The sequence below is a fragment of the Chaetodon auriga genome, chromosome 9 (assembly GCF_051107435.1).
Source record: "Chaetodon auriga isolate fChaAug3 chromosome 9, fChaAug3.hap1, whole genome shotgun sequence".
NCBI lineage: Eukaryota > Metazoa > Chordata > Actinopteri > Chaetodontiformes > Chaetodontidae > Chaetodon > Chaetodon auriga.
Window position 1 is genome coordinate 7,464,254 of NC_135082.1, and position 24,931 is coordinate 7,489,184.

Genomic DNA, 24,931 nt, shown 5'->3' on the forward strand with positions numbered 1-24,931 from the left:
AGAACTTTCCTCCATCTTGTCCATTGTGGTTTTCACTTCCTGTCCTCCATCTGAAATTTTTGTCACGTGACTGCAAACAACCTATTCATCATGCAAAATATAGCAGTTACTGGCAGTTGTTGGATTAACAGCACAAATGTTCATACACTTACACTGTTAGCAAGCCCCATGTCCACCTGCATGAAGTGTAGAGAAAGTCTTGCCCACACAGTGGCTTCCATAGTTTAAGAAGTCACTGTTGAGCCTGCACCAGGACATCACGGAAATATATGGGACACAACAGTTTCTGTTTGTTTGAAAATGTTCACATATAATCACACTTTTACTACTTGCAAGACAATTTAATCTTTGATCTTGTGATCTTTAGGCTGTCCTGGCAAAATGAATCCTACACAAAGCTGGATTTTACACAATGGACCTTTTTCATAGCATGAAAGCCGCAGCTGTGATCAATAATATTCACGAGTGAACCAGAATGTTCTACACAATGGATAATACTTGGACACATAAATTGAATTCGGCAATAACTGATATTTATTAACTGTGCCATCACGTCAAAATGTGCAATGTGAAAAATGTCTAGTACATCTTAAAACTACGAGTTTCTATTGGTGAGCTTTATGTGAGCCTCAGTCTGTATTGCACAAGTTCAAGTAAAATACGGCCAAGAAGCCCACCTCCTAATGACATGAACAATGTTTAGTAATATGTAGTAACATTTACTTGTCACTTATTTTTAAAAGGTATTTGCAATAGTGATGACTGAGGACGTCAGGACTGTGAACGTCACCCCACAACACACACACACACACACACACACACACACACTCGCGTGCACGAACACTTACATGCACGTGGCAAAATTGTGTACAATATTTGTTTCAACATTTTCAGTCAGCTCCGTATTGACGCAAATACTGTCGAAACATGGGGTTAGTAAAGCAAAACCTCTTCCTTTCCCCAGGGTTTACTAGATGTCAAGGTGTCGAGTCATTTGACGGGAAAAAAAAAAACAAAAAACAAAAAACAAAACAAATTCAAATTGAAAGTGCGTTAACGTAACCAGAAATAGGGTGATGCTAATTTCACAATTAAACATAGACGCTGTAAGGCGAAGATTTTGGCCTGAGACAGAGTAAAAAGAAAACAATTTAAAAAAAATAAAATAAAATAAATAAATGACCATGTAGTGGAAAAGGAAGTGAAACGTCCAAAAGGCCAGTGTAACTATCAGATCCGCCTGTGTTCATACTGAATTTCGATATTTCCATATCGATTTAAAGACGGTTAAACCTATTCTGATATTATGTATATACTTTCTGTTGTATTTCTATATTTCATCTCTTCACAAAAAAAAAAGAGGATTGTGCCGCAAGTGTGTAAGAAAAAGTTCAGGTCTGCCAAAGGCAATTATTTTGAAAAGCTGGTCCGGAAGTGGTGCGTTTGACGCTGACTTGTTTGACGCTGCTTGCAAAAGTTCAGAATGGACCCGACGAGAAGAAAACCCGTTAGTTAGTAGAGGAGAAACTCCGACCGTCCATGACTTGTCCACAAATATCAACCCGGTGACAAAGTTACTGACAGCAATGTCGAGAGAAAACACCACTCGAAGTTTGGACAGTATAGACCTCGCTGCTTTAAGAGTAAGTAGAACAATGTTGTCCTGCCTTTTTTTTTTTTTAATGAAATGTTTGAGTAAACATTGGAGGATGTGGTGGGTGTTGTTTGAAACTTCATGGTATTTTCAGGACTTTGATTGAAGTCGTCTGACGGTCGCCTCTCGCTCTGTGAACTGTTAAAGAAACGTTTTATCGCGTCCAAACGTGGTGTGTCACGAGTGAGGACAGAAAGCCTAATGTTCGCCGCTAACATTGGGCTTTCTGTCTGCATTGTGTCCTGCTGGCTGGAAGTTTACGGGCTTCAGTGTTTACACGCTGAAAAGCGAAAGCCCACTCAGACCAACTTTGACTATTTATTGACAGAAAAGTAGAAAAAAAGCATTCCAGCAAGTCGCACGTTACAGTTTCAGCCCAGTTCAAAGATACTTAGTAGCCAGTGTTCAGAAGTACAGTTCTTCAGTAATACTTCTATGATATTGTTCTCTCTGCAGAAATGACAATATCCTGCATGGCCCTAGACTGTTTACACTTACACACTTACAGTTTATTTTATATGTCTTTAGGTGATGATATTCATGCAGTCAGTGTAATCATGGTCTGTAAAATCAAGATGTATTTTCATTCCATGTAGTTTACAATGTTATCCACCTTTGCAGCCCCACTTCCTCAGCCCCCATCACACATTAACACTGCATTGTTCTTCTCCATTGGCCTTTAGAACTGAGTCTGTACCGTAACGCTGTCTGTTATAGTTTTTCTTGGCGTTAACCTGTTGCGTTATGACTTTGCTGAAAAGCACCATAGGCTGTTCTGTTGCTGTCTGCACAGCTCTGTTCTGTTCACTTGACTCCGCTCTGCTCTTGTTGCTCAGCATCACTCATATCTGATTCTCTTTTCTTTGACTTGACCATGTTTTTATTTATTTAAGGATCCAGCAGGTATCTTTGAGTTGGTGGAGGTGGTCGGCAATGGAACCTACGGTCAGGTGTACAAGGTCAGTACTCCCATGATGCTTTTCTGTCCATCTTTTCCTCCTTTTTTGTGTTGCATGCTCGGAAGAACCTAAACACTGCTGTGTAACCTGTAATACAGACACAAACAAACACATGATATGTGTTGTCATGTTTCTAACTGTTGGCACTAAGTTGCCTGCAGCAGCCTTGACACATGCAGGCACAGAGTATATTGCAGTATCTGACACGTGATTTCTGGTAAAACCTCCTATAGCTACTTCCAGTTCAGTAGAAAAAGAAGAAATTCTCAGTTGACTGAAATTTCCTGTAGTTCTTACGTACAGAGCATACAGACCCACACATAACACACACACATTAGCATCTGGAGCATCTGCATCATCTTTAAAAGGGCCTGGGTGGGGTCACTTCCTTATCACAATATCTGTTTGTGTATATGTGTATGAGTGGTTTGTGGTTACAGGAGGTGCGTAGCCTTATTTAGGTCTCTGCAGCTGGTTGTTCCCTCAGTGCAAAGCATGTTCACATGCCTCTGCAATACCGCAAGCGCTGTGTTACTATACCTATGTGGAACAGTTTCACCTTTGAGAGTTCAAAAAGGAGGTCCTCTTAGGTGAATGAAGATTGTGGAACAGAGGGCTCACACCCTTTATGGGTGGTCAAAAGATTAAAATTGTTTGTTTGTAGTGTCATCAGAATTCAGAACTCACTCCTGTTGGGCTGCATGTGGCAAAGGAAATTAAGGCTGGTAGGCATGTTTCTACAGAAGATGATTTCAACTGGCCCGCATTCAAAATGAATTATGGAAGAGGAAAAAGGTTGTATAAGGAGGATTGTTGTTTGTCCTGCAGTACACGACCATGATGGAGCAAATTCAGTTCAGGTTCAGGTCACTTTTAGACACATACTGCTTTGTGGCACAAATGTATTAAAATCAATCATCACAAGTACTACAGAAGATGTCTCAAAATAAAAAGTGAATTTGGCGTGGTCTCGCTGGAGGTTGAAAACTTGAAGGTTAAAGAACAAATATGGTCCATAAGTGTGTGTGAATGTGTTTGTGACAGAAGGTGGGCATGCGCCTCGATTGCCACTTCATTTCCAGAAAGAGGAAATGTTGCAAGAGATGCACAGGACAGTGAGGCCTGTGTTGACCTGAACACATGGTGCTTTTATACAGGGCAGAACATTATGAATTTCATCCTATGACTCACATTCATTTACGGTTTAACAAGTGCAAACTAGGCACGGGCAATATGACCTAAAATTTCTATCACTTTATTTTTTTGTTTTTTACACTGATGGTATTATATCACTGTATTACAAAAATAATTTGTGAATTTCCCTTGGGGATGAATAAAGTATCTATCTATCTATCTATCTATCTATCTATCTATCTATCTATCTATCTATCTAAAAGGGATAGTCTACTCGAAACATGATTCTACCCCTTTTCACTCCATAAGCAATGTAAGAGATCAACGTGTTTATTGGCTCCGTGAAGGAGTGAAAATGAGGTCATATGAGGCCTACATGAGCTTTGGAAGGAGTAACCTGCGCCATAATGTAGGTTAATTAGTAAATGCAATGTGATTCATGGTCGGAGTTGGATAAAGGATCGGATTAGGCATCTCAACAGCATTTATTTGTCCGAAAACCCCAAGTATATGATATAAGTACAACAGAAAGTGTAGCACAGGGCATGTCTATCAGGTACATTTACATATGGCAGCAACAGACAAATATACTGACAGCACGTAGCAGAGGAGGCTTTCCTGTCGCAACAAAACCAGCTGAGTGTGTGTTAGAGTTTGAAGTGTGGAGCTAACATTAGGTGTGGCTATGCAAGACTCCAAAAAAAGCAGTGTGAAAAAACAGTTTCCCATTTTCAAGCACCTACTCTGGTGATTTAGTTGGCCTCAAATGAGGCTTAATGTTCACGCAGTTTATCTTGACTGTCCCTCCATATTATATATGGCAACATGGCTCCAGTGTGTGGGTCTGCAATAGATGCTAGTAGCCACATAAGCCACGGGACTTGGTAACGCCAAATTCAACAGGCTAACCAACTAAATAAACAGGAAAAGACATTGTTTTTGATACGCTGAAATATTTGTCATGGTAATGACAGTAATGCAGAATCCATCTCATGGCTGAATGTGACACTGGTGACGGTGATGAAACTGGTATACCACCCACCCCCAGGGGAAACCTCCAAATGTGGATGACTTGTGAGCAGTCTGAATGAGGGGGAATTACAGTAATGATTCTCATGTTTTCCTGTTACGATCCCGCAAAAAAAGCAGGACAAGAGACTACAGAATTTGGAAAGTTCGGTTATATGTGAGAGCATTGTCGTTTTGTAAAGTAATGAATGAAATGACATGAAAATACTCCTCCCTGGGTGCTGCCCTCTCAAATAATCTCAGGTTCGGTTTGTTTGTTGGTTTGTTTCTTTGACTGTCAGCAGGATTATGGAAAAAAACACTTGCCCTATTTTCATGAAACATAGTGGAAGGGGTAAGCGTTGGCCAAGGAAGAATCCATTCAATTGTCCATTCAATTGTGGCCAAACACAGCCAGTTCTAGAAATACTATGACTCCATATCACAATCCACATTCCAGTAGTCTTCTGGGGTAGTTTCTCAAACTTCAGACAGAAAGCAGTCATTGTGGATGCTTTTTATCAAACTGAGGTGTGGCTATTGAAACATAAATACACACATATCATGCAACTAATTATACTCTTATAATCTTCTAAATGTTTTGGAAATACATGAAGACGTACAGTATAGTGGTTGCACTTGCAGATTTGCGTATCATAGCACTGTGTGTGTTTGACATGCTGGTTAATACTCAAATCATGCACTCACAGTCTGTCAGTTCTACAGTTTGTCTTATGAGAATTGCTGTGTTATAAGTTGTAATGATAGTATGTAATGCTAGCAATCAGTCAATTGGACCTTAATGAGGGCTGTGCAGATCTGCTTCCTCATGCACACATGCAAAAACTTTCAGACAGTGTGTATGCATGTGTGTCCCATCATGGGAAGCCAGAACAGGAACAGGGTCTATAGAACAATGACTTACACAAACACATGGCCCCTTAAAAAAACACTTAGCTGTAGATTGACAGGAGTGAAGGGGATGCTGACGAAGCATCAGGGCTTTTCCTCTGATTATTTATATGTGTGTTGCATTTTCATGACATTGCATTTTAAACATTTAGCAATGTTAGTTGGACGAAATCCAGTAACAGATGCACAGATCTTAATTCTAAGCTTAAAGCGCTGTATGACCATTATGTACCTTAATAATAGTTATTTAGTTATGAATCGCATGCTTTGTCACTATCACAACTTAATCAAAATTAAAATGTTTTTGTGTTATTTTTAATTGTTTTTTTCCTGTTGTAGACGGCAACAGAGTATAGGACTCAAATGCCAAACTAGAGAAATGGCTGGTTTTGTGAAAAGCAGTTTTAATAAGGTCTAAAGTTGATTCACAGTCTTGCAGTCAGCAACAGACCAGGTTAGGTTAGGTCGTCTAAGTCAGGCAAACAAATCAGATGAGGCAGGCAGCAGGTGAAAGCATTTATAAACCAACTTACTGGAAAATGGAAAGCAACAGGTTTAAATAGGAGGGAATGGCCGGAGCACCATGGAGCCTTAGCGACATTGACCCAAATTTGTTGTGAAAAACTCTTCTATGTATTCTATGTTCAGGAATGGACAGAAACAAGCAGGTGGAGGGAAACAGGAGGGTAGGTTAGATAGACAGCATGTGCAAAATTCAGGAACACACACTGGGAGTTTGAGGATAAGGCGGAGGAGGGAGCAGGGGCAGGAGTCGCCATGATAATGTTTATATGCGCACAGTAATGTGCAGTTTGTTGTAGTCTCTGCTGCAAACCACACGCTCCACTGTCTGTTGTTCAGTGAAATGTTTTATAGTTGAACTTAGGTTATGTTGCCAATTAGTTCAGCTCTAAATTGAAGCCTTACAGCTGACCTGTGTCTAGCGTCAGGGGCTGATTGCAGGGATTGCTAAATTCTACCATGACTCATGTTGCGCAGCAGTGTGGTCAGATTTGTGATCCCCTAATTGCCAGTTAGGTCGTAGTCTGATATAATGTCAATCAAAGTGGTGGGAACTGACACTGGAGGAAAGTGAGCCATTAGCCTCCTTTTCATTTAACCCAGTGGAACATCCTCCTGCTCAGTGGACAGGATTTCCTCACCTACTAAGAAAGACACAATTAGAAGAGCTGGAGAGTCATATGGAGACTAGAGAGGGCTGGAGAAAACAATCAGGTCTTTTCAGCCAAACTGCCTCGCAAACTGAGAAGCCGTAAACTACTACGCAGAATGTTCAATGCACGTGTTTTTGCATTTACACCACATCTTAAGAGCTGTGGTAATTAGAGAGCCACCGTGTAGACTGAGAGAGGATTTTTGCACGAAACAAGACAAGTCATCACTGTTGCATGTCTTTCTAGTTATTTGTGTGCTACGATATGTATCAGTACTGAAACCTGCCTTTGTCCGGTGTGTGACGTTCACCACTACAGCCTCCACCCTTTGGGACACTGTAAAGCAGTGCCATAGGACAAGATCTAAAACTGCACCCAGTTTCAATGCAAGTAAAGTTCCTTAGTCCCTCAAAAAGTTCCCGGAAAAGTTCCTGTGGTCAAAAAGGGAAGTGGTCCGGCCACGACAAGACAAACACAATCACCCTTTTCTCCTCTCAGTTCCACTCTTCTCCACTTCTGTGACCTCAATACTCCAAACTCAACACACTTCTTCTCCTCCCCGTTTCCTTTTCTCGGGTTTCTTTTGCTTTTCCTTCCAACATAATTAACAGCACTGATTTTATTTTAGGTGAACTGCTTTCTCTCTGGTGTCCAGCTAATGCAGCACACACACCCAGGCACATTTGTTTCAAAGGATGTGTCATGTGCAGTCGTGGTCACATGGCAGTAGTATGCCTGCAGTAGTTTTGTACCCCCAGGATCCCAGTCCCTGACAATGACTCTGAAAGCACATTCAGACATGTGTCTCTTTAGAACTAAACAGCAGAAAGTGGCTTTTGGTTCCTGAACAGTGGAGTTGGTGCTTTTACCTGTTAAACCTTTCAAAATAAACATCAAGTTATTGAGTTGCTTTATTAGACACCCTTACTGCTGCATCACCGAGGCATACACTGTGCATGCTCCTCCTCATCATTTACACACACACACACACACACACACACACACACACACACACACACACAGGGCGTTTCCCTGTTTGCAATAGGAACTTCCCTTCCCTGCAAGCCACTGCTGTAGAGTCATCTGTATGTGTGTGTGTGTGTGTGTGTGTGTGTGTGTGTGTGTGTGTGTGTGTGTGTGTGCGTGCGCGTGTGTTACAATGTGAAAATGTCAAACTCCACCAAGGCTAAGCACCACGATCACTGCTGATGCAACACTGCACTGAAATTAGTGACTGTTTTCAGGCCACTCTGACTAAATGAAACTAGTTGAAGTGTTTGCTTTGTCACACCGTAGACTGCCTTCACGATGAAATCAAATCTTTAACATTCAGACATTTTAGACATGTTTCTAAAAGGTCAAAGCACCCAAATTTGCTCTCATTAAACCTCGGTGACACAGTGTTGAAACATCGTGGACCACGCAGCCATAAAAGAGCTGGCTGTAATGCCATTCCCAATGTGATTCACCTGCACTTCCTCAAATCTTTCTGGTTTCGGTAGCGTCACTTCCCTTTCTCTGACCCATATATCATCATTCTGATCTTACTCATGTTAACTGATCTGCTGACAAGAGTGTAAAAAATGTCCAACTGTAGATTTAGACCAACCTCTGCTTACAGTTGCAACCAATTTAACCCCTTCCCTTCAGTGACTGTGGCACAGCCCACCCTGCAGCTGCTACACAGCACAAACCGTGGAGGGGTTGTATTTAGAAAAACACTTGCCCAACTTCAGAGAAATTAAAGGCCCGTAAGAAATGGACTGCTCAGTTGTGCAAACTATTCCCCCATTACACTACTACACATTATTTGAAAGATTGAAGTGAGTAATGCCTTATTTTGAAATAAGTCTTTGTTCCAAAGCCAAGTAATGGTGTGTGGGAGTTTGAGCTGAGGGCAGAAAGAAGAGACACAGAGAGAGACAGGAAACATCCTCCAATGTGGCGCAGAGTTGCTGTGTTTGTGCTTGCTAGAGGTAAAAAGGAAAGGACGGTGGGAGAGAGACAAAGGGGGAAAAAAAGGAGAGGAAGGAGAGAGAGGGCGAAAGGAAGGAGGGCGAATGGAAGGAAGGCAGAGGTGAAAGGCAGAGAGACAGAGAGGAGGGGAGGAAGGAAGTGGGAGACAGACAGATGAAAACTAGAGAGAGAAGAGGAAAGTAACCCCCCAAGAGGCTTACAGCTATGGTTTGTTCTGATTACTTGTGTGTGTGTTTGTGGTTGTTTATCACAGAGTGAGAATATGGGGAAGTCAACTTGTTAGAATATCCTCAGAGGTGACTGGTCTCCTTATTGTGCTGTCTAAATACCAAAACTGTAGCAGCTCCAGCCTTGTTAACGTTTGTTGTTAATTTCTTAACTAGAAATTATGACTTACCGTGATAATGAGATATTCATTTCTGTATAAGATCCCAGGTTTTTCATTAAATTTGATTAAAATCATGTATTCATAAAAAACAAGCTGGTTCCACCCTGAGCCATACTCGTTAATACATATTTGTTGGCTGACAGTACACACATGCACATACACAAACACAGTATTTTCTCAATTCTTTTCATGTGACAGTAGGACAGAATGAATTTTCCTTGAGCTTTTAGCAGCATTATACTATATATTATCATACTAGCAGAAATGTGCATACACACGCTCGCACTCTTTCACACACACACACACACACACACACACATACAGATACAGACACCATTCCTACATGCAGTTTGGAAAGGAGAGCTGATCAGTAACGCAGTCCATCCGAGCACAAAGCATACATATGCAACTAACAGACTGCAGGAGCTAGATAGAAAGACACAGACGAGGGAGGTGGGAGAGAGACAGAGACAGAGAGACAGACAGGAAGTGTATCACACAGACAGAGGGGTGAGACAAAGTGGGAGACGAGCAGAGGGACACAGTAGAAGTGTTTCTCTCATTTATCCCCTCGCTGTCTGTATTATAAATGTCTCTCTTGTATCTAATTAGCATATGTATGGATATATTATAGTAACCTTTTCACTGACACAATATTTGTAGTGTTCCCGTATTGTGCCACTGTGTGTGTGTGTGTGTGTGTGTGTGTGTGTGTGTGTGTGTGTCAGAGAACAAGCGACAGACAGAAGTGGATAAGGATTTAAATGTAGACTTAAATGCGTGCGTGCATGTGTGTGTGTGCATGCGTGCACCAACCTCTGTGTGTGTGTGTGTGTGTGTGTGTGTGTGTGCGCGCGCGTGTGTGTGTGTGCGTGTGTGTATGCACATGTGTGTGTGTGTGTGTGTGTGTGTGTGTGTGTGTGATTCATTGGATTTCAGTGTCAAAAAGTGCACAAGCTTTTTCCAATTAATTTTCTGGTGGAGAGCAGAGAGCCCTTTGAGCGTGTCTGTGTGTGTATGTGTGTGTGTGTGTGCGTGTGCATGTGCATGTGTGTGTCAGTGCTGCATATTGTTAATAAGTAGCCCAGTTGAGAGTAGAACATTTCACATTTGTAAGTTGTGGTGGCAGCAGAGTCAGCAGACACCATCGAGTCTGAAGGGACAGGAAGGCCATTTCCTTATTTATCACATTCAGGCTGCTGGCTGCTGGTATGCCACAATTCATTGCAATTATGGAGACAATGTTCTCTACTTGGGGACAGAATCAGGGCCAGAATGAATAGAGGTCAGTAAGCCTGCCATCTTACATCCAATATAAAAGCATAATATGTATAGAAGAGCATCAGCTAGGTTGTCATCTGACAAGGAGCCTGTTTCACGGCAGCTGGTTCAGCAACATGTTCAGTGAACTTTATTGAGAGGCATGTCATGTGATTCCACTGGCTGTATGAATTTTTGTCCCCTTTAATTCTGGGACTGAAACATTTTCACTCATGCTAAATTAGGATGTAATAAAACCACCACGTACACCCAACATCCTAAACATTCGACATATTGAAGCATTTTACAGTGGAGGTGTCCAGCTGGCCCTGAAACGAGGAACGCCTCTGCGGAAGTGAGAAGGAAACGAGTAGTGGCAATACATCACACAGCAGTGTTTTTAAAGAGCGAGACTGTCACTTGAAACCATCGTCTAATAACTGCACTGATTAGTTGGATAACTTGATCAGCATGTGCACAGGCTAGTGTAGTTATATGAGGACAGTAAGCTCATCACTGCTCCAATCACTGACATATATGGACACACCCATCCCATATAAGCATGAGAAATTCAGGAAATGCGGTGAGGAAAATGGGAAATGTTGTTTGGGGAAAATATGAGATAAATAAATGATTAAATGTATTCCAAGAACAAAAAATAGGAAAAGGAAGGAGTCGAAGAATACAATAGAAAGTTAGCTAAAGACACATGTGGATTGAGACTCAGGATATTACCCCTCCTACTGCGTTCACCCAATCTTTAAAATCTGGAGTTTTAGGAATTTACCCAAATTATTCTGGAGGCTGTGGTCATACCCATCATGCACATTTAGATATGTCTTGTATTTGAGATGTGTCATCTGATAAACATGAAGTGAGTAAGTCAGAGTGATTGCTGATCCAAACAGTCCATTTGGGACTTCTGTGACTTTGACCCAAAATGACCTGCAGACACATTCCCACATACACTGTAGGAGCGTTCCCACTATGAAAACTTCCACATTTACTACATTCTACCGCGATGTCCAACAATGTCCGGTCAACTCCTTTCCTGTATGCTGGTTTTTGTGACCTGCAGACAGTGGACGGTGTTGACAGTAACAGATTTAATGGAAGTGTTAGTATAAAGTTAAGCAGCAACAGTAGCTCGTCCTGACACTGCATCCAGTCAGCTGGCTCACGACTGGTGAGTTTGAACTGCTGAGTTGAATTCTTGGAAACTCCTGAAGACTTCTCTGATGTGGAAATACTTGATGTAGACACGCAGGTTTCAACACCCTGCTGATCCTCCATGGCCTGCTTTATCATGGGGAAATCGGTGCTGGAGACCTCTGGAGACTGTTTCTGAAATGTAGCTGCACAGAAAATAGATTAGTGTTAAAATGTGGTGTTTGTCTCACAGTTGTCTCTCATTCTCTTTGTCTCTCTGTCTGCACTTGAATATTAGCAGACTGACTGAGTATAGTGGGATTTGTCATGCCCTCTGGTCTATTTCATACACACACACCCAGAGCCCTGTCATACGTCGCAGCTTAAAGGCTTATAGAGTCGCTACTCTAGTATCTTGTCAGCTTTCTGACTCATGACAAGGTTTTCAATTTTCCCCTTTTCACCTGACTGCACTTTACAGCTCTGCCTCTCTCTGCTGCCTCCCTCTCTCTCCCTTTCCCCCCCTCCATCTCGCATACTGTCTTGTCCTTTCTGACCGTGCCGCTTATGAGAAAATGAATTCTGTACATGTTGCCTTGTCCAGTGTTGACGATGATATCGCAATCCAAGTATTCGGTCAAAAGAGGTGTTGTAATATGTAACTGGTGTGTGTCACTTTAGTACCACACACACACACACACACACTACAGTTGATGGGCTGATTGTAGTCACAGTATAGTGCACGTTGTTTTCTGTTTTGGTACAGTCGTACGTGAGAACTTGTGTTCTTGTGGGATTTGGGATATTACAAACACGACTCGAGTTACAGTCCTCATTACACAGTACTTAACGATGTCATTCATTGTTCTGTTTGCTGTTTTTAAGACTGAAGAATCTCTTTATACCGGTGGGGCTGAGTCTTTATAAGTTGGGCGTTTAGTCTGTTGCGATCTTAACATTTTCTTTCATTTCTCCAGGGTCGTCATGTCAAGACGGGCCAACTGGCAGCTATCAAAGTCATGGAGGTTACAGAGGTAAACATTTAATTTCACACTCTTCTCTCTCTGTCTACCCTCAGTGTCTTTCTTCCTCTTCCATCCCTCATCTTTGGTCTCACCATTGCCAGAACTGACAGATAAGCCTGCTGTCAGTGTAAGTTATACGTGACATACTTTTTTTCAAGCACATGGTAAACACATGAGAATTGCACAGCAAGCTGAGCTGGTTTTATTCCGTGTAGGAGGATCTGCCACACAGACCCTTGTACACGGGCATTTCCCATGGGCTGTAACATTCATACGGGGTGTCCATGGGTCCTGAAAATGTCTGAAAAAAGCTGAAGAGTGGTCTGAATTGTATGTCTGGTGGTTGGTGTTCTCACAGATTTTACACATAAAGCTCAGTTTACTCATCATGACAAGTGTAACTCAGCCTGTGAAAATAGTTGTATGATGTCCCCTGTGCCTCTGGAGGCGATGATGTCATGAGCAGGACTGCAAGAGCAAGAAGCAGACATTTAGGAAGCAAGGGGTCAAATGAAAGATGCTGCTGACTTGTGTTATGGGAAATGTTGGATCCAGTGTTTTTGGAGTTTGACCAATCGTAGGGACTAAAAGCCTCTGCTGCAACAGTTTATTTATTTAATCTGTCCCCTGTGAGTGCCCGAAGTACAACACTACAGTACTCCTTTAAATTGCAGTTATATGTGTGGTATAGATCCACTGTTGGTCTAGACTGATTGTCATGTATCTTCCTTTTGTGGAAAAAAAACAAATAGTATTTTATTTGAGTCTCATCGATGTACCTGCTGTTGTGCATTTACTGTATGATGTTCATTATCTATCTACTGACATAGAAGACAGATAACTCCTGCACACTTGCTGATGTCATGTGGTTTTAAAAGTTGTTATGCTGTCAGCAGTTTAAAGCAGTGAGTCCACTAAAGAATTAATACATAATCGGCAAGACACAAATGAATTTCCAGTACTTGTAAAGTCTTTCACAAGACAGTAATGTTTTTGTTCGCTCTGCTCGTTCTATACTGCCGTATGTTCACAGACTTAACATTTCAATTTAAAATTTAGGGTGAAGACAGAACGGAAGAAGCTGTTGGCAGCAGTCAGAGAAACAAAGAGAGGGGAATCAATAGAGGAATAAAAAATGAGACGAAAAGAGAGGGAGAGAACAGAGAAAGAGAGCAGCAGTGTTACAGAACTGTCATGATCCAGCGTCATTAATGAATTTGGGGCGGCTGTGGCTCAGGAGCTAGAGCGGTCGCCCACTTATCAGAAGGTCGGTGGTTCGATCCCTGGCCTCCACAGACTATGTGTTGAAGTATCCTTGGGCAAGACACTGAACCCCAAATTGCTCCTGATGCTGTGCCAGGTGGTTAACGCTCGTAATGAGCAGGTGGCCTAGCTACCAATGTGTGTGTGAATGGGTGAACGCAGACTTGTGTTGTAAAAGTGCTTTGAGTGGTCGTGGGACCAGAATGCAGCCCATTTCCCATGAATGAGTCAGTTAGTTTTAAGGCGCAAGCTTCCAGATTTGTCGGAGACCTTCGTCTCTATGTTCCTTTCTGTTGTGTGAAACAATATCTCAGCATTTACAGATGTTTGTGCCTGGGAAAAGACTTAAAAACACATGATTGGAGTAAATGAGTTTGCCTCTCTTTTGTCTTTTCCCAATTCAATTTTTTCTGCGCTCATGCAGGCAATTGAAGCGATGGAACTTAAAGAATGAATTTCACAAGCTCTCCTAACTCCCTCCCCCACCCAAAGCGTAGACACACAACGATGATCAAACAGAAGTCTGCTGTGATATAACGCCGGCCTGACTAAATGAAATTACACGAAATGGTCTCTTCTTTCTTGCAGCTCTCTCAGTCCCACCAATATTTCTGTTTCGACACAGAAGTCGTGTTTTTATTAGATTCCAGGTGAATTTCCTTGATATTAAAGTTCTGTTTACTTTAGAGTTTTAAAGCCACAATCTTGGATAGATTAGGGGATATCAAATATTAATAAAGTTCACACTGTAAATCAATTTGAGGTTGAAAAACTCACTGAATTTTGAACCTCACTGGTGGCGTTCACCTCACAGTTATATATGGATTAAGGATTAACACTTTAACTCTTAGTTTGGGACTAAACAGTGGGCTGATATGTGTGCGTGTCCTCTGCCTAACAAGGGGATATACGAGGGGTCGAATGAGAGGTGTGAGGTTTTGTTGAGTATTGCTTGCAGTTTACAGATGTAGAGCATCAGGTCGTTGGACATGCTGGCTGTAATGTAGCAAAGCAGCAGTGTTTCAGTCAGGCTGAAGCCTTCTCAGAGAAGTTCTGTCTCAGAGGAATATGCTACAGATACAGTAAATTCAAATCAGTTAGTTGAATATTCAACTTATCGACAGAACATTTATTGACATCTATTTTAATCATTGAAATAATTTTTAAGGTACGCTATCAGCACACACTGACATTTCTCAACAGCCATATGATGGAGTTCCATTGATTTTTGGACTGACATTCATGGTGCCCAGAGGATGAATCCTACTGACTTTGGTGACGCTTTAAGTTTTCCTCTATTGCCACCACAAGATTCAGATTTGTGCTTTTTTTTTTCTCAACAGCTATTGGATGGATAGCCATGCTGTTCTGTGTAAACATTCATATTCCCCTTCAGGATGAAATGCAATAAGTTTGATGAGTCACATGACATTCCAACAACGTCAGCGGTACATATATGAGCATGCTAACATGGTAAATGTAAGGCGTAAAATAAGAATGATAACTGATGAATTGAAAAAAAAGTCAATAACAGTGGTTTAAGTAGGCTCTGTGCAGTTACTGTTGTGTCAGTAAAAGTGTATTACAAACTGCTCAGACTTCTTTTTTCCACTTTATACTTCGCCACAAATCCGCTCATTGCAGGACTGGACACGCTGATTTCTTTCCTGTTGATGGGACTTGTGGGTCTTCTGTGCAGCAGACAGCCTCTTTAGCAGGAAATGCTCGGCCATTATCTCCCCTCTCACACACAGACACACACAAACAGAGAGACAGGGGGAGAGAGGGAGGCTGCAGATAGAGGCAGGAGGCTTTGTGTTTCAGATGGAGGTGAAAGTTCAAACTCTGCCTTGTCATTTTCTCCCCTCCTGTCCTGTGGAGATTTAAAGGAGGTCAGTGACTGGGAGAAGCTCTCTGTTGTTTCCTCTTTTCTGATTAACAGCTACATCCAGCTTTTCCAGCTCTCCTCTTCTCCTCCACCTCTCCTCCAGTCTTGTGAAAATTTAGAGGTTCAGTGAATTGTAGAAGTCACAAATCATTTCTGGGATTTATAGTGAGAAAACAAAACCTGCCGCCCTGTGTTTCCTCAGCTCTCTCTGCTCTGTCTCTCTGTCCTTGCGTCACTGACCAACCTTAGTTGTTTTGTTGAGAAATAGCAGCAGTTGAATTTAGGGTGAAAGGTTATGTAGAGGTGACACAGCAGTCTGATTGGAGATGCTCTCTGTCTGGACTTGAGCATTTTTGTGTTTTGTGGACTCAATAGAAATAAAAAGCGCCAACCTTCAGCCTTTGGATTAAAAATGTCATTTTTCTGATGTGTAGTTTAATATAGTTTTTAAAGGAAGAAAAAGCAGGAAGTGAGGATGAAGATGGAGAGGAGTTAGAACTCTTCAGATGGTTTATATGTTGTGTAAGGTGTCAAATACTCTGCTGTGAGTTGTATTTAACAAGTTTCTGTCAAAGAGTTGAGAAACATGTCTTCTTACGACCAAGCATAACTACTTCAAACACCCATCAACCAGTCTGAAATTGATGTTTTCATCATCCAAATATACTGTACACGTGGTTTGACTTCTGCTGTATCTGTTGTTGTTTTTAGGAGGAAGAAGAGGAGATAAAACTGGAGATCAACATGTTGAAGAGTTATTCTCACCACAGAAACATCGCTACTTATTATGGAGCTTTTATTAAGAAAGGTCCTGCTGGACAGGACCACCAACTCTGGGTTTGTCAACTACTCTATCGGCCTTTTTCTGCCTAGATTATTGCTGTTGAGTCAAAAAAAAAAGTGCGAAGAAATGACTCATTTTTTTATTAAATAGCTGCTACCCTTCTGGGATTATTCTGAAATTATTACATGCCTTATTTCAAGATCATTCACATAATAGTCACGCTTGTTTTGGCTGGTACCTGTGTGCCTCCATGTGTCCGTCCAGTTGGTGATGGAGTACTGTGGAGCCGGCTCTGTGACAGACCTGGTGAAGAAGACTAAGGGGAACTGTCTCAAGGAAGACTGGATAGCTTACATCTGCCGAGAGGTGCTCAGGGTAAGGTTAATGTCAAAAACGCACACTCACCATAGCACACACACGCACTGTGAAACTGTGCTTGTGTAGACGACCTCTCAAAGGCATTTGTTGGGTCTGGTGTCAAAGAGACATGTTTTATTTTATTCATGTATTTATTTGGACTCGGTGCAGTGCTGTGAACTGTCTGTTTCCATCAGTTTGGTATACTAGTGCTTAGTAAAGGCATAGTTTTTGGAAACAAAAAAAACTGCATCCTGTTTGCAACGTTAATCCAAAACTGACCCAGAATCCAAAACTGAAATCATTTTAGCAGAATTTCCAGAAAATGTGTGAAAGAAAATGCAAATGAATGCGTGTTTCCATCCAGGACTGTTATGCTAGTATTTGTTCTGATATATTGACTATGTACTTTGACCTTTTTTATTTTATTCATTTTTTTATTTTATTTTCACTCAGGTTTTCTCATACATAAATTGAAAATGTGCATAAAAACAGGTGGATAGAAATGCGCTCTGAGAGTTTAAGTTTCCTTATGTTTTCTGTCCACAGGCTTGTACCTTTGACTTTTTATTCTTTTATTATTATTAAGAACCAGACAGCTGATACTGCCTGTGCAGAAAGTGAACCCTTTCCACTCGGAGTAACCCCTCTCACTCTGCAGCTCTAAAACATCAGAGAGTGTATTCGAGATGCTGAGGTGCACGTACCTGCTGCTCTGTGCTTCACCCACACAAATCCCTGTCACTGTGTGGCTCGTGTGACCGAGCAGCTGAACCCTCAAACTTCAAATAACTCCCAAACACACAGAACACTGTACACAAAGTGAACTTGTTTCTGAGGTGTTGTTATGGTACAGGCCCTTTTTTAGTGCTGGTAAAAAAACAGAGGTAGTAATTTGTGTGTGGATGCAAACTAAAGGCTGGATGAATCGCTGCTGTTGTATAAGAAACATGATGCTACTTTTAGTGTTGGATTCTTTGCCAAGACATCAAAGAGAAGAAGCCAGAACTGACAGCGGTACTTCTTTATGCTCAGCCGTCAGTATTTCCCTGGTGTTTTCCTCCTGTGACTCTGGGGGAATAATTGATTTATTTTTTCATTTACTGTATACACTTTAAAGGCCAGTTTAAAACACATGTCTGTGAGATGTTATGGCTTTCATTATAAGAGATCAAAAGGTCCTGAGAAAGACTCCGCCATGTTTGCGCTGCCGTCTGCGTTGGTGTTTGCGGCTCAAACCTACACAGACAGTATATCAAGTCAGTCCCAACGTATCTGCCCTCGATGCTGACGCTATCAAGGACGGAATAAAAGTGAGATGATTTTTTAGAGCCCTTGAGAGACAAAGGGCTCTGGAGCATCGCCAGTGTTTTCCCTGCTGCTGTTAGCCACGCTGTCTCCTCATTGTTTCAACACCACAGCATACGCACACACAAACACACATAGAGATACACACAGACACTGGTGAAGTCATTGTCTGAAATAAGACCCACTTCCTCTGTTTATTTAACCTCCTTTGAAGAAGCGAGAGCACAAACACACACACACACATTAAAGGGTACCACTGATTGGTGGCCTGTGCTACCAGAGCGCTCTGCTACCTAAAGCAAAGCTATTTAGACTTATTGGAGGGAAACAAGAAGAAGCTTGAGATGAATTCTTCTCCATATTCAGTCCTATTTCACTCTAAACACATCGTGCTACCAGCAACTTCATGTTCAAAGTGATTGTGGTCATCTGACTGTGTGTATGTTTGTGTTTATGTGTGCATATGCATGTCTTCCAGGGTCTTTCCCATCTTCACTCCCATCATGTGATTCACAGAGACATTAAGGGACAAAATGTTTTGCTCACGGAGAATGCCGAAGTCAAACTGGGTATGACACATCAACACATGCACTGCGGTTTCTCTAACACATCTGTATGCCTTCAGGCAAAGCTGTCGAACAATCACACAGTCATATATCCATAAATCACATGACCGCGAAGACACCTCACAAAGAAGCGAAGATTGTGGTTGTTTTCAGATGTGAAATTGTCCTTCGTTTTTTATGTCTCAGTTGACTTTGGAGTGTCAGCACAGCTGGATAAGACGATCGGACGAAGGAACACCTTCATCGGCACTCCCTATTGGATGGCTCCGGAGGTCATCGCATGTGACGAGAACCCTGAGGCTACATATGACTACAGGGTACTTAATTACACAGATGCGGTCATGTTTCTGGCCAATGTATAGAAATGTTTATGGTGATTAAGCAAAAAAACAGGGAATGAGGTCAGTTTGCACCCACGAGGGCGACTTCTTCTAAATGAATGTACATGTGAAGCATCCAACAGGAACTAAAACTTTCAATACTACTCTGAAAGTTCTTGTCCTTTAGTGTTCGCCAATGCAGGCTACAAGTGCTGTTGTCTGAAGGTACAAATATAAATTGCAACAAGAACACGTATGAGGAAGAGACAGTCTCGTTTACACATGTCCTTTGAAGTGTCACAGTGTTGCGAATAGAGCATGTTAGCATGGCTGCTTCAGTCTTCCATCAGTGTTTGCACAGGATGCGTTCAGGCACAGTGTGTCCAGGTCACGTGCATTTTGGCTTTGCTCGAAATAGGATCACTGTATGTACACACAAAACAGGAAGGTGGTTACACGTGTCTAGGATGAGTTCAAGCAGTAATGCTTCCTCTTGTCACATACCGGCTGAAGAAATGCGACAAGGAGGGAGACCACGCTAGACATTTACTTAAAACCAGTGAAATTTCTTAAAACTTAAGGTTAACACACAGCACCATGATGTGTAGATCAGCAACAAGTTGTGTGTCCTCTCTATTGTGGAGGCGTTGAAGGCAGCCTGTGCTGGACCCGCTCCAAGACAGAAGGAAAGGCGTCACACTGTGCAGACATATGTATTGATTAAAGCAGAGGCGTATCTGCTCCACATGAGATGGATGACTGAAAAGTGAGGCTGAAATGTCTCCTGTGTAGACGGGCTGTTAGCCACATATACAGGTCTCTAGTGGCCAGAACACCAATCTGATCAATCCGTCCCTATTTTCTTTGAAGTGAGCCCAATGTTGAGCAAACTTGTCTTCTTAGTCTCACAGAAACATCCTTACATGGAATCTCAGCTGATGTATGTTCATATGGAAGTACTTTGACATAAACTTTTGAAATCCAGTACATCATCGAAAGGGATCCGCTGATTCTTTGACTCATTTGTGAAATTCCAGGAGATTGGATCAGCGTCTTGGAAATAGTCACTGTAATTCTTGGATCTATACTCTCACACTATGCACAAACTGATTTACTGTTTGAACACGAAGAGGACATCCAAGGTTTACAGGAAATGAGCAGGACTCGAGCTGAGCTTTGTGTGCGCGCTGACCTTAACCTTTTCCTGTCTCTCTTGTTCTCAGAGTGACCTCTGGTCTTTAGGCATCACTGCTTTAGAGATGGCTGAAGGAGCCCCTCGTAAGTCGTGTGCACATACACACACAGTTTGCACAGTTTGTTTTGTCTGTATGTATCTGTCCAGTCAGGATTCATTTCCCCCTCACTTACACTGTTCCTGTGTGTATGTGTTCCTTTTTCTGTCATCCTCATCTCTCTCTCTCTCTCTCTCTCTCTCTCTCTCTCTCTCTCTCTCTCTCTCTCTCTTCTCTATCCTTGTTTGTAGCTCTGTGTGACATGCATCCAATGAGAGCACTGTTTTTGATTCCGCGGAACCCTCCACCCAAACTCAAGTCAAAGAAGTGGTAAGCCCGGGAACACACTCACACATATACACACACACACACACACACACACACACACACACACACACACACAACAGGAAGTAGAGGGCAGTGTTTAGGTTTCTCCTCTGAAAACTGGGCTTGAAAGTGGTCTTTGTTATGGGTTTCATGCACCCGACAGTCCAAAGATATGCTGACACTATCTTCTCACAAAGAAACAGCAGATAACAAGGTATAACTTGCAAACTGTCATACATTTGGACTTTATTCAACTGGACACAAAACACAGGGCAGATGTGTTGCTGCTGGTGTTTTAAATCAGAATCAGAGCTTTATTAAGGACCGCTCTCTCTCGTCCACTCTCCTCTCTTCCTGTCTTGTCATCATGTCTCCTTCTCATCCATATATAATGGATAAGCTCTTGAGATTGAACTGGTGGTTGAACTCGTGCTGTCTTTCATTCAGTATTAATGTCATCAGGAACTCCAGTTCATAGGACAGCTTTTAATAGCTCCAATGGTCTGGGGTGCGCAGTGCTTTCCAACCCTTTTACCTCAGGGCCTCCCGAAGGCAGCAAGCACACCAGAGCCTACGCAGCAACACATATTCCTCCTCTGATTTCTATCATACCAGAGTACAGACAGCAACACTTGAAGTTTTGGCGTGTTTTTTGCATACAGATATTGCTCGAGTAAAACTTCAAATCAACGACAGGATTTTGCTTGATAATATTCCAACAAGTGATTACTAGCTTGCGAACTGTAGGTGAGTCTAGATAAACATTTCAGAATGTTGTGGCTCGTTGTAGAGGCTGTCATTGATTTAGACACGGTTGCTGGTTTTTATGTTGCTCTGTCACGTTTCATTGCTGGAAACTTTCCATTTTTCTCGCTTCATTTGATTTTGATTGCATATTGATTTATAGATGATCTTAGTTTGCTCCACTTTGTTGTTTTATGGCTGAGGTCTGACTTAATACAGTGTTTTTGTCCTGTGACTCTCATAATAATGACTTTAGTCTTTAAAATAGCCTCAACTAGGCTCTTGTGGTCACACCAATAACCTATACCTGAATGATTCAAAAAAGCATTCAATATTCCTTTTGGTAACCTTTTATACACTGTAGGTTTTTATGATGTTTTCAGTCTGTTTTCGTGCTGACACGTTTTGTTCCTGTTTCCCTTTTTTTGTCCGTCTCTCTCTGTCTTTCACAGGTCCAAGCGTTTCTTGTCATTTGTGGATCGTTGTCTGGTCAAGAACCACCTGCATCGACCGGCCACCGACGCCCTGCTGAGACACGCTTTCATCAGAGATCTGGCTAATGAGAGACAAGTTCGCATCATGCTCAAAGATCACCTGGATAGAACCAGGAAGAAGAGAGAGAAAGGTGAGGAGAGATGGATGCGGTAGATATACCAGGAACAAATGTGTGGAGGGCGAGAGGAAGGAGGGAGAGGGAGATGGATGAACTTACAGGTACAGTCGATGGGTGAATGCACTTGACAATAAACGCACTCTGCTGTTACAGTTGCTGCTTTAGTTTTATTGTGACCAAACCCTGAACTGGGTTCTTTAACTCAAACGTCAGATGAGTGAAATTGACTCACTGGAATTGATTCCACAACCTGACAGTAGGATTATGGAAATATCATCATGACACCTTGGTCCCTGACTATTCTTGACTCAAGAATTGCTATTTAAAAATGATTTTATTAATATAAAACAAGTGATCTGCCATGGTGGCAGGTGACCTGAATTTTTTACCTGCCGCAGACGTTTAGTCTTTATTCGACAGGTGCTAATTTCAGTCGCTGCACACAACATACTGCAACACAAATTGCCATACAAAAACCACAGGGCATGCAGTTTGAATCAATGACACACACAGAGAGAGGCTGATTTAACACCCAGGTTTGTTCTAGATGGAGGTGTCTGTCATCTCTGCCCTACATTGTTAGAATTATTGAGATGTTTGAGAGGTGATTTTCAACCAGGGACTTTCATCAGTTCTTTGAATAACTTAATTTTTCTGAAAGAAAAAAAAAAAAAAAAAGTCTGAAATTTGAAAAGTTTTACAAATAGGCCACTTTCATAGACTAGACTTTTCCACTCTGTTTCACAAATGAACTGTATTAGGGGGATAAGAACTATCAGCACACTTTATCTGAGAGTGCACCAGCTGTACTGATGGCACAGCAGCTGCTTGGCTCGGGCTATGAAAAACCACTGTGTTTCTGCTCATTTATAGCACACTGTTAATGAAAATGTTTCACAAATTTGTCAGCGTAAACCTGCATGTTAAAACACCTAAACCCGTCCACTTTTACTGCAGTGCACTGAAACCAAGTCCAAAGTTTTAGGGAAGGAAGCACTGTTGGTGTATGCATATGATTGCACTTCAAAAAATGGCATATATACACGAATTGAATTTGAACTGCACCAGCTACGCCAGATATTTTAATTGAGTTGAATAGGGGGAGAATGAGGAAGGGCGACAGTGAGACGGCCAGACAAAATGAACGAGTGAGCGAAAGAGGGAGAGTGTTGGGTCGGGCCAAAAGGCTGAACATGCCTGACCTTTCCTTCTCTACGGCGTTCACTCGGGACAGTGTTTTGCACAACAGGCAGACACGGAGAAGGAGGAAGAAGAGTCAAAGAGGGATGTAGAGGTAAAGAAACGAGACAAATTAGAAGTATGAGGGGGAGAACTTTATCCTCACCCTGTTCTAAAAATGAATTCTGCTCTGGACGAGCTGCATGTGCTGCTGACTGTGCGATGGCAGGCAAACTGTGAGAAAAAGAGTGAGGGGAGGAGCAGAGAAGACAAAGATATTTATGACTGCTCTTCTTTTGCACTCACGTTGATATTCAAGCAGTGTTCAATCCTCGTATTGTCCATGAGGTTTATTCATTGTTATTTAGGAAACTGAGACAGGCGGTGTCGAGGGATGAGAGACAGAAAGAGACAGTGATAACAACGGAGAGAGAAAGAGAGACACGCTGCAACAGAGCAGAGAGAGTAAGAGAGAGAAGCTGAGAGGGGAAGGAAGGAGGAAACAGAACGGCCATCTGGTTCTAATCTTCTGTTAGCTTATAAAAACACACTAATGACTGGTGGACTTTCTGCATACTGCATGCGTTGTGTGTGTGTGTGTGTGTGTGTGTGTGTGTGTGTGTGTGTGTGTGTGTGTGTGTGTGTGTTTAAGACCATATTTGTATGTGTATGTATGTGTATGCCCCTCCACAGTCCTGAAATGCCGGTAGTGTAAGTGTGTGTGTGTGTGTGTGTGTGTGTGGGAAAAGCAGGGAAAAAAAAAAAAGAATTGAATGCTCCGGACATGATGCAAAAAGGATGTGTCATTTTCAGCATACCCAAGAGTGTAGTTTGGACAAAGATGGTCTATGTTTTGGAAGATGAATCACTCCCAAAAAGGCGCATTTCTTGGTCAGCAGACGTAGGCATTAACCCTCAAATTGCTCTTTTTGGCTCAGAGAGATGTGACATGAGCCAAAACCTTCAAACATGACATCACAGCAGCAGAGCAGAGACTTCCTGAGTCCATTCCACAAGTAGACCTTGTCAGACCTCCTCCTTCTTTCTACACCTGTATTGTGTTATCTTTCAGCGTGTTAATGGCAACACATGGTGCATCAAGTAAAATGTTCAAGTTAGCCTGAGCTACTTTCTCACCATATGTCGGCCAAATGTTGTTATGCTAAGATGGCTGGCCCATCTTCCTGGCCTGTGGGCAGTAAGCCCCCTGGAACAGTGTTGGGCTGTGCAGTAATTGTCTGTGTTGTGGTCATGTGACACCCTGAGGCTCAGAAAGCAATTTTCCAATCCACTATTCAAACTCTTGGGTCTAATATACATTCAAAAAATTGCACCAAGAAGATGCTTCCAAAGCATTGATGTGTGTGTGCAGTCAGCCAGTTCAGGCAGAGAAAGACGCTCGTTCACACGTGTTACGGGTCCCACGGTAGGAGGTGCATGTGAAAGGGAGAGAAATGATGATTAAGCACTAAAGCAGCAGTATAACAGCTCTGTCCCATATGTCTTCCACAAAACAAGACTCTCATTTACTTTCTTGTTGCCCAAGTTTGCCCACACTATACTTTTGTGTGGCTTTGATAATGACAAAATTGCAACTGGCAGTAGATGATGAAGGAACAAGAAGGCAGGCAGGCATGGAGGAATTTTTAATGAAACAGTGGCTGCTTCAGAAAGCCAGAGACACAGTGCAGTGTGCCAGAGAGGAACAC

The 24,931-nt window shown here is 42.1% G+C and overlaps 1 protein-coding gene across 4 annotated transcripts in view; it reads left to right on the top strand.

Moving 5' to 3' along the window:
* Positions 1 to 1,499: 1,499 nt before the first annotated feature.
* LOC143325954 (mitogen-activated protein kinase kinase kinase kinase 4) overlaps positions 1,500 to 24,931 on the top strand; it is a 57,638-nt gene continuing 34,206 nt past the window's right edge. For all 4 annotated transcript variants that reach the window (XM_076739376.1, XM_076739378.1, XM_076739377.1 and 1 more), the window contains exons 1-10: positions 1,500 to 1,643; positions 2,548 to 2,613; positions 12,594 to 12,650; positions 16,504 to 16,629; positions 16,841 to 16,951; positions 18,720 to 18,810; positions 18,994 to 19,124; positions 20,351 to 20,405; positions 20,611 to 20,689; positions 21,883 to 22,055. In XM_076739376.1, coding sequence (XP_076595491.1) covers positions 1,587 to 1,643; positions 2,548 to 2,613; positions 12,594 to 12,650; positions 16,504 to 16,629; positions 16,841 to 16,951; positions 18,720 to 18,810; positions 18,994 to 19,124; positions 20,351 to 20,405; positions 20,611 to 20,689; positions 21,883 to 22,055 — 946 coding nt within the window. In that variant the 5' untranslated portion in view covers positions 1,500 to 1,586. The remainder of the gene's footprint in view (positions 1,644 to 2,547; positions 2,614 to 12,593; positions 12,651 to 16,503; positions 16,630 to 16,840; positions 16,952 to 18,719; positions 18,811 to 18,993; positions 19,125 to 20,350; positions 20,406 to 20,610; positions 20,690 to 21,882; positions 22,056 to 24,931) is intronic.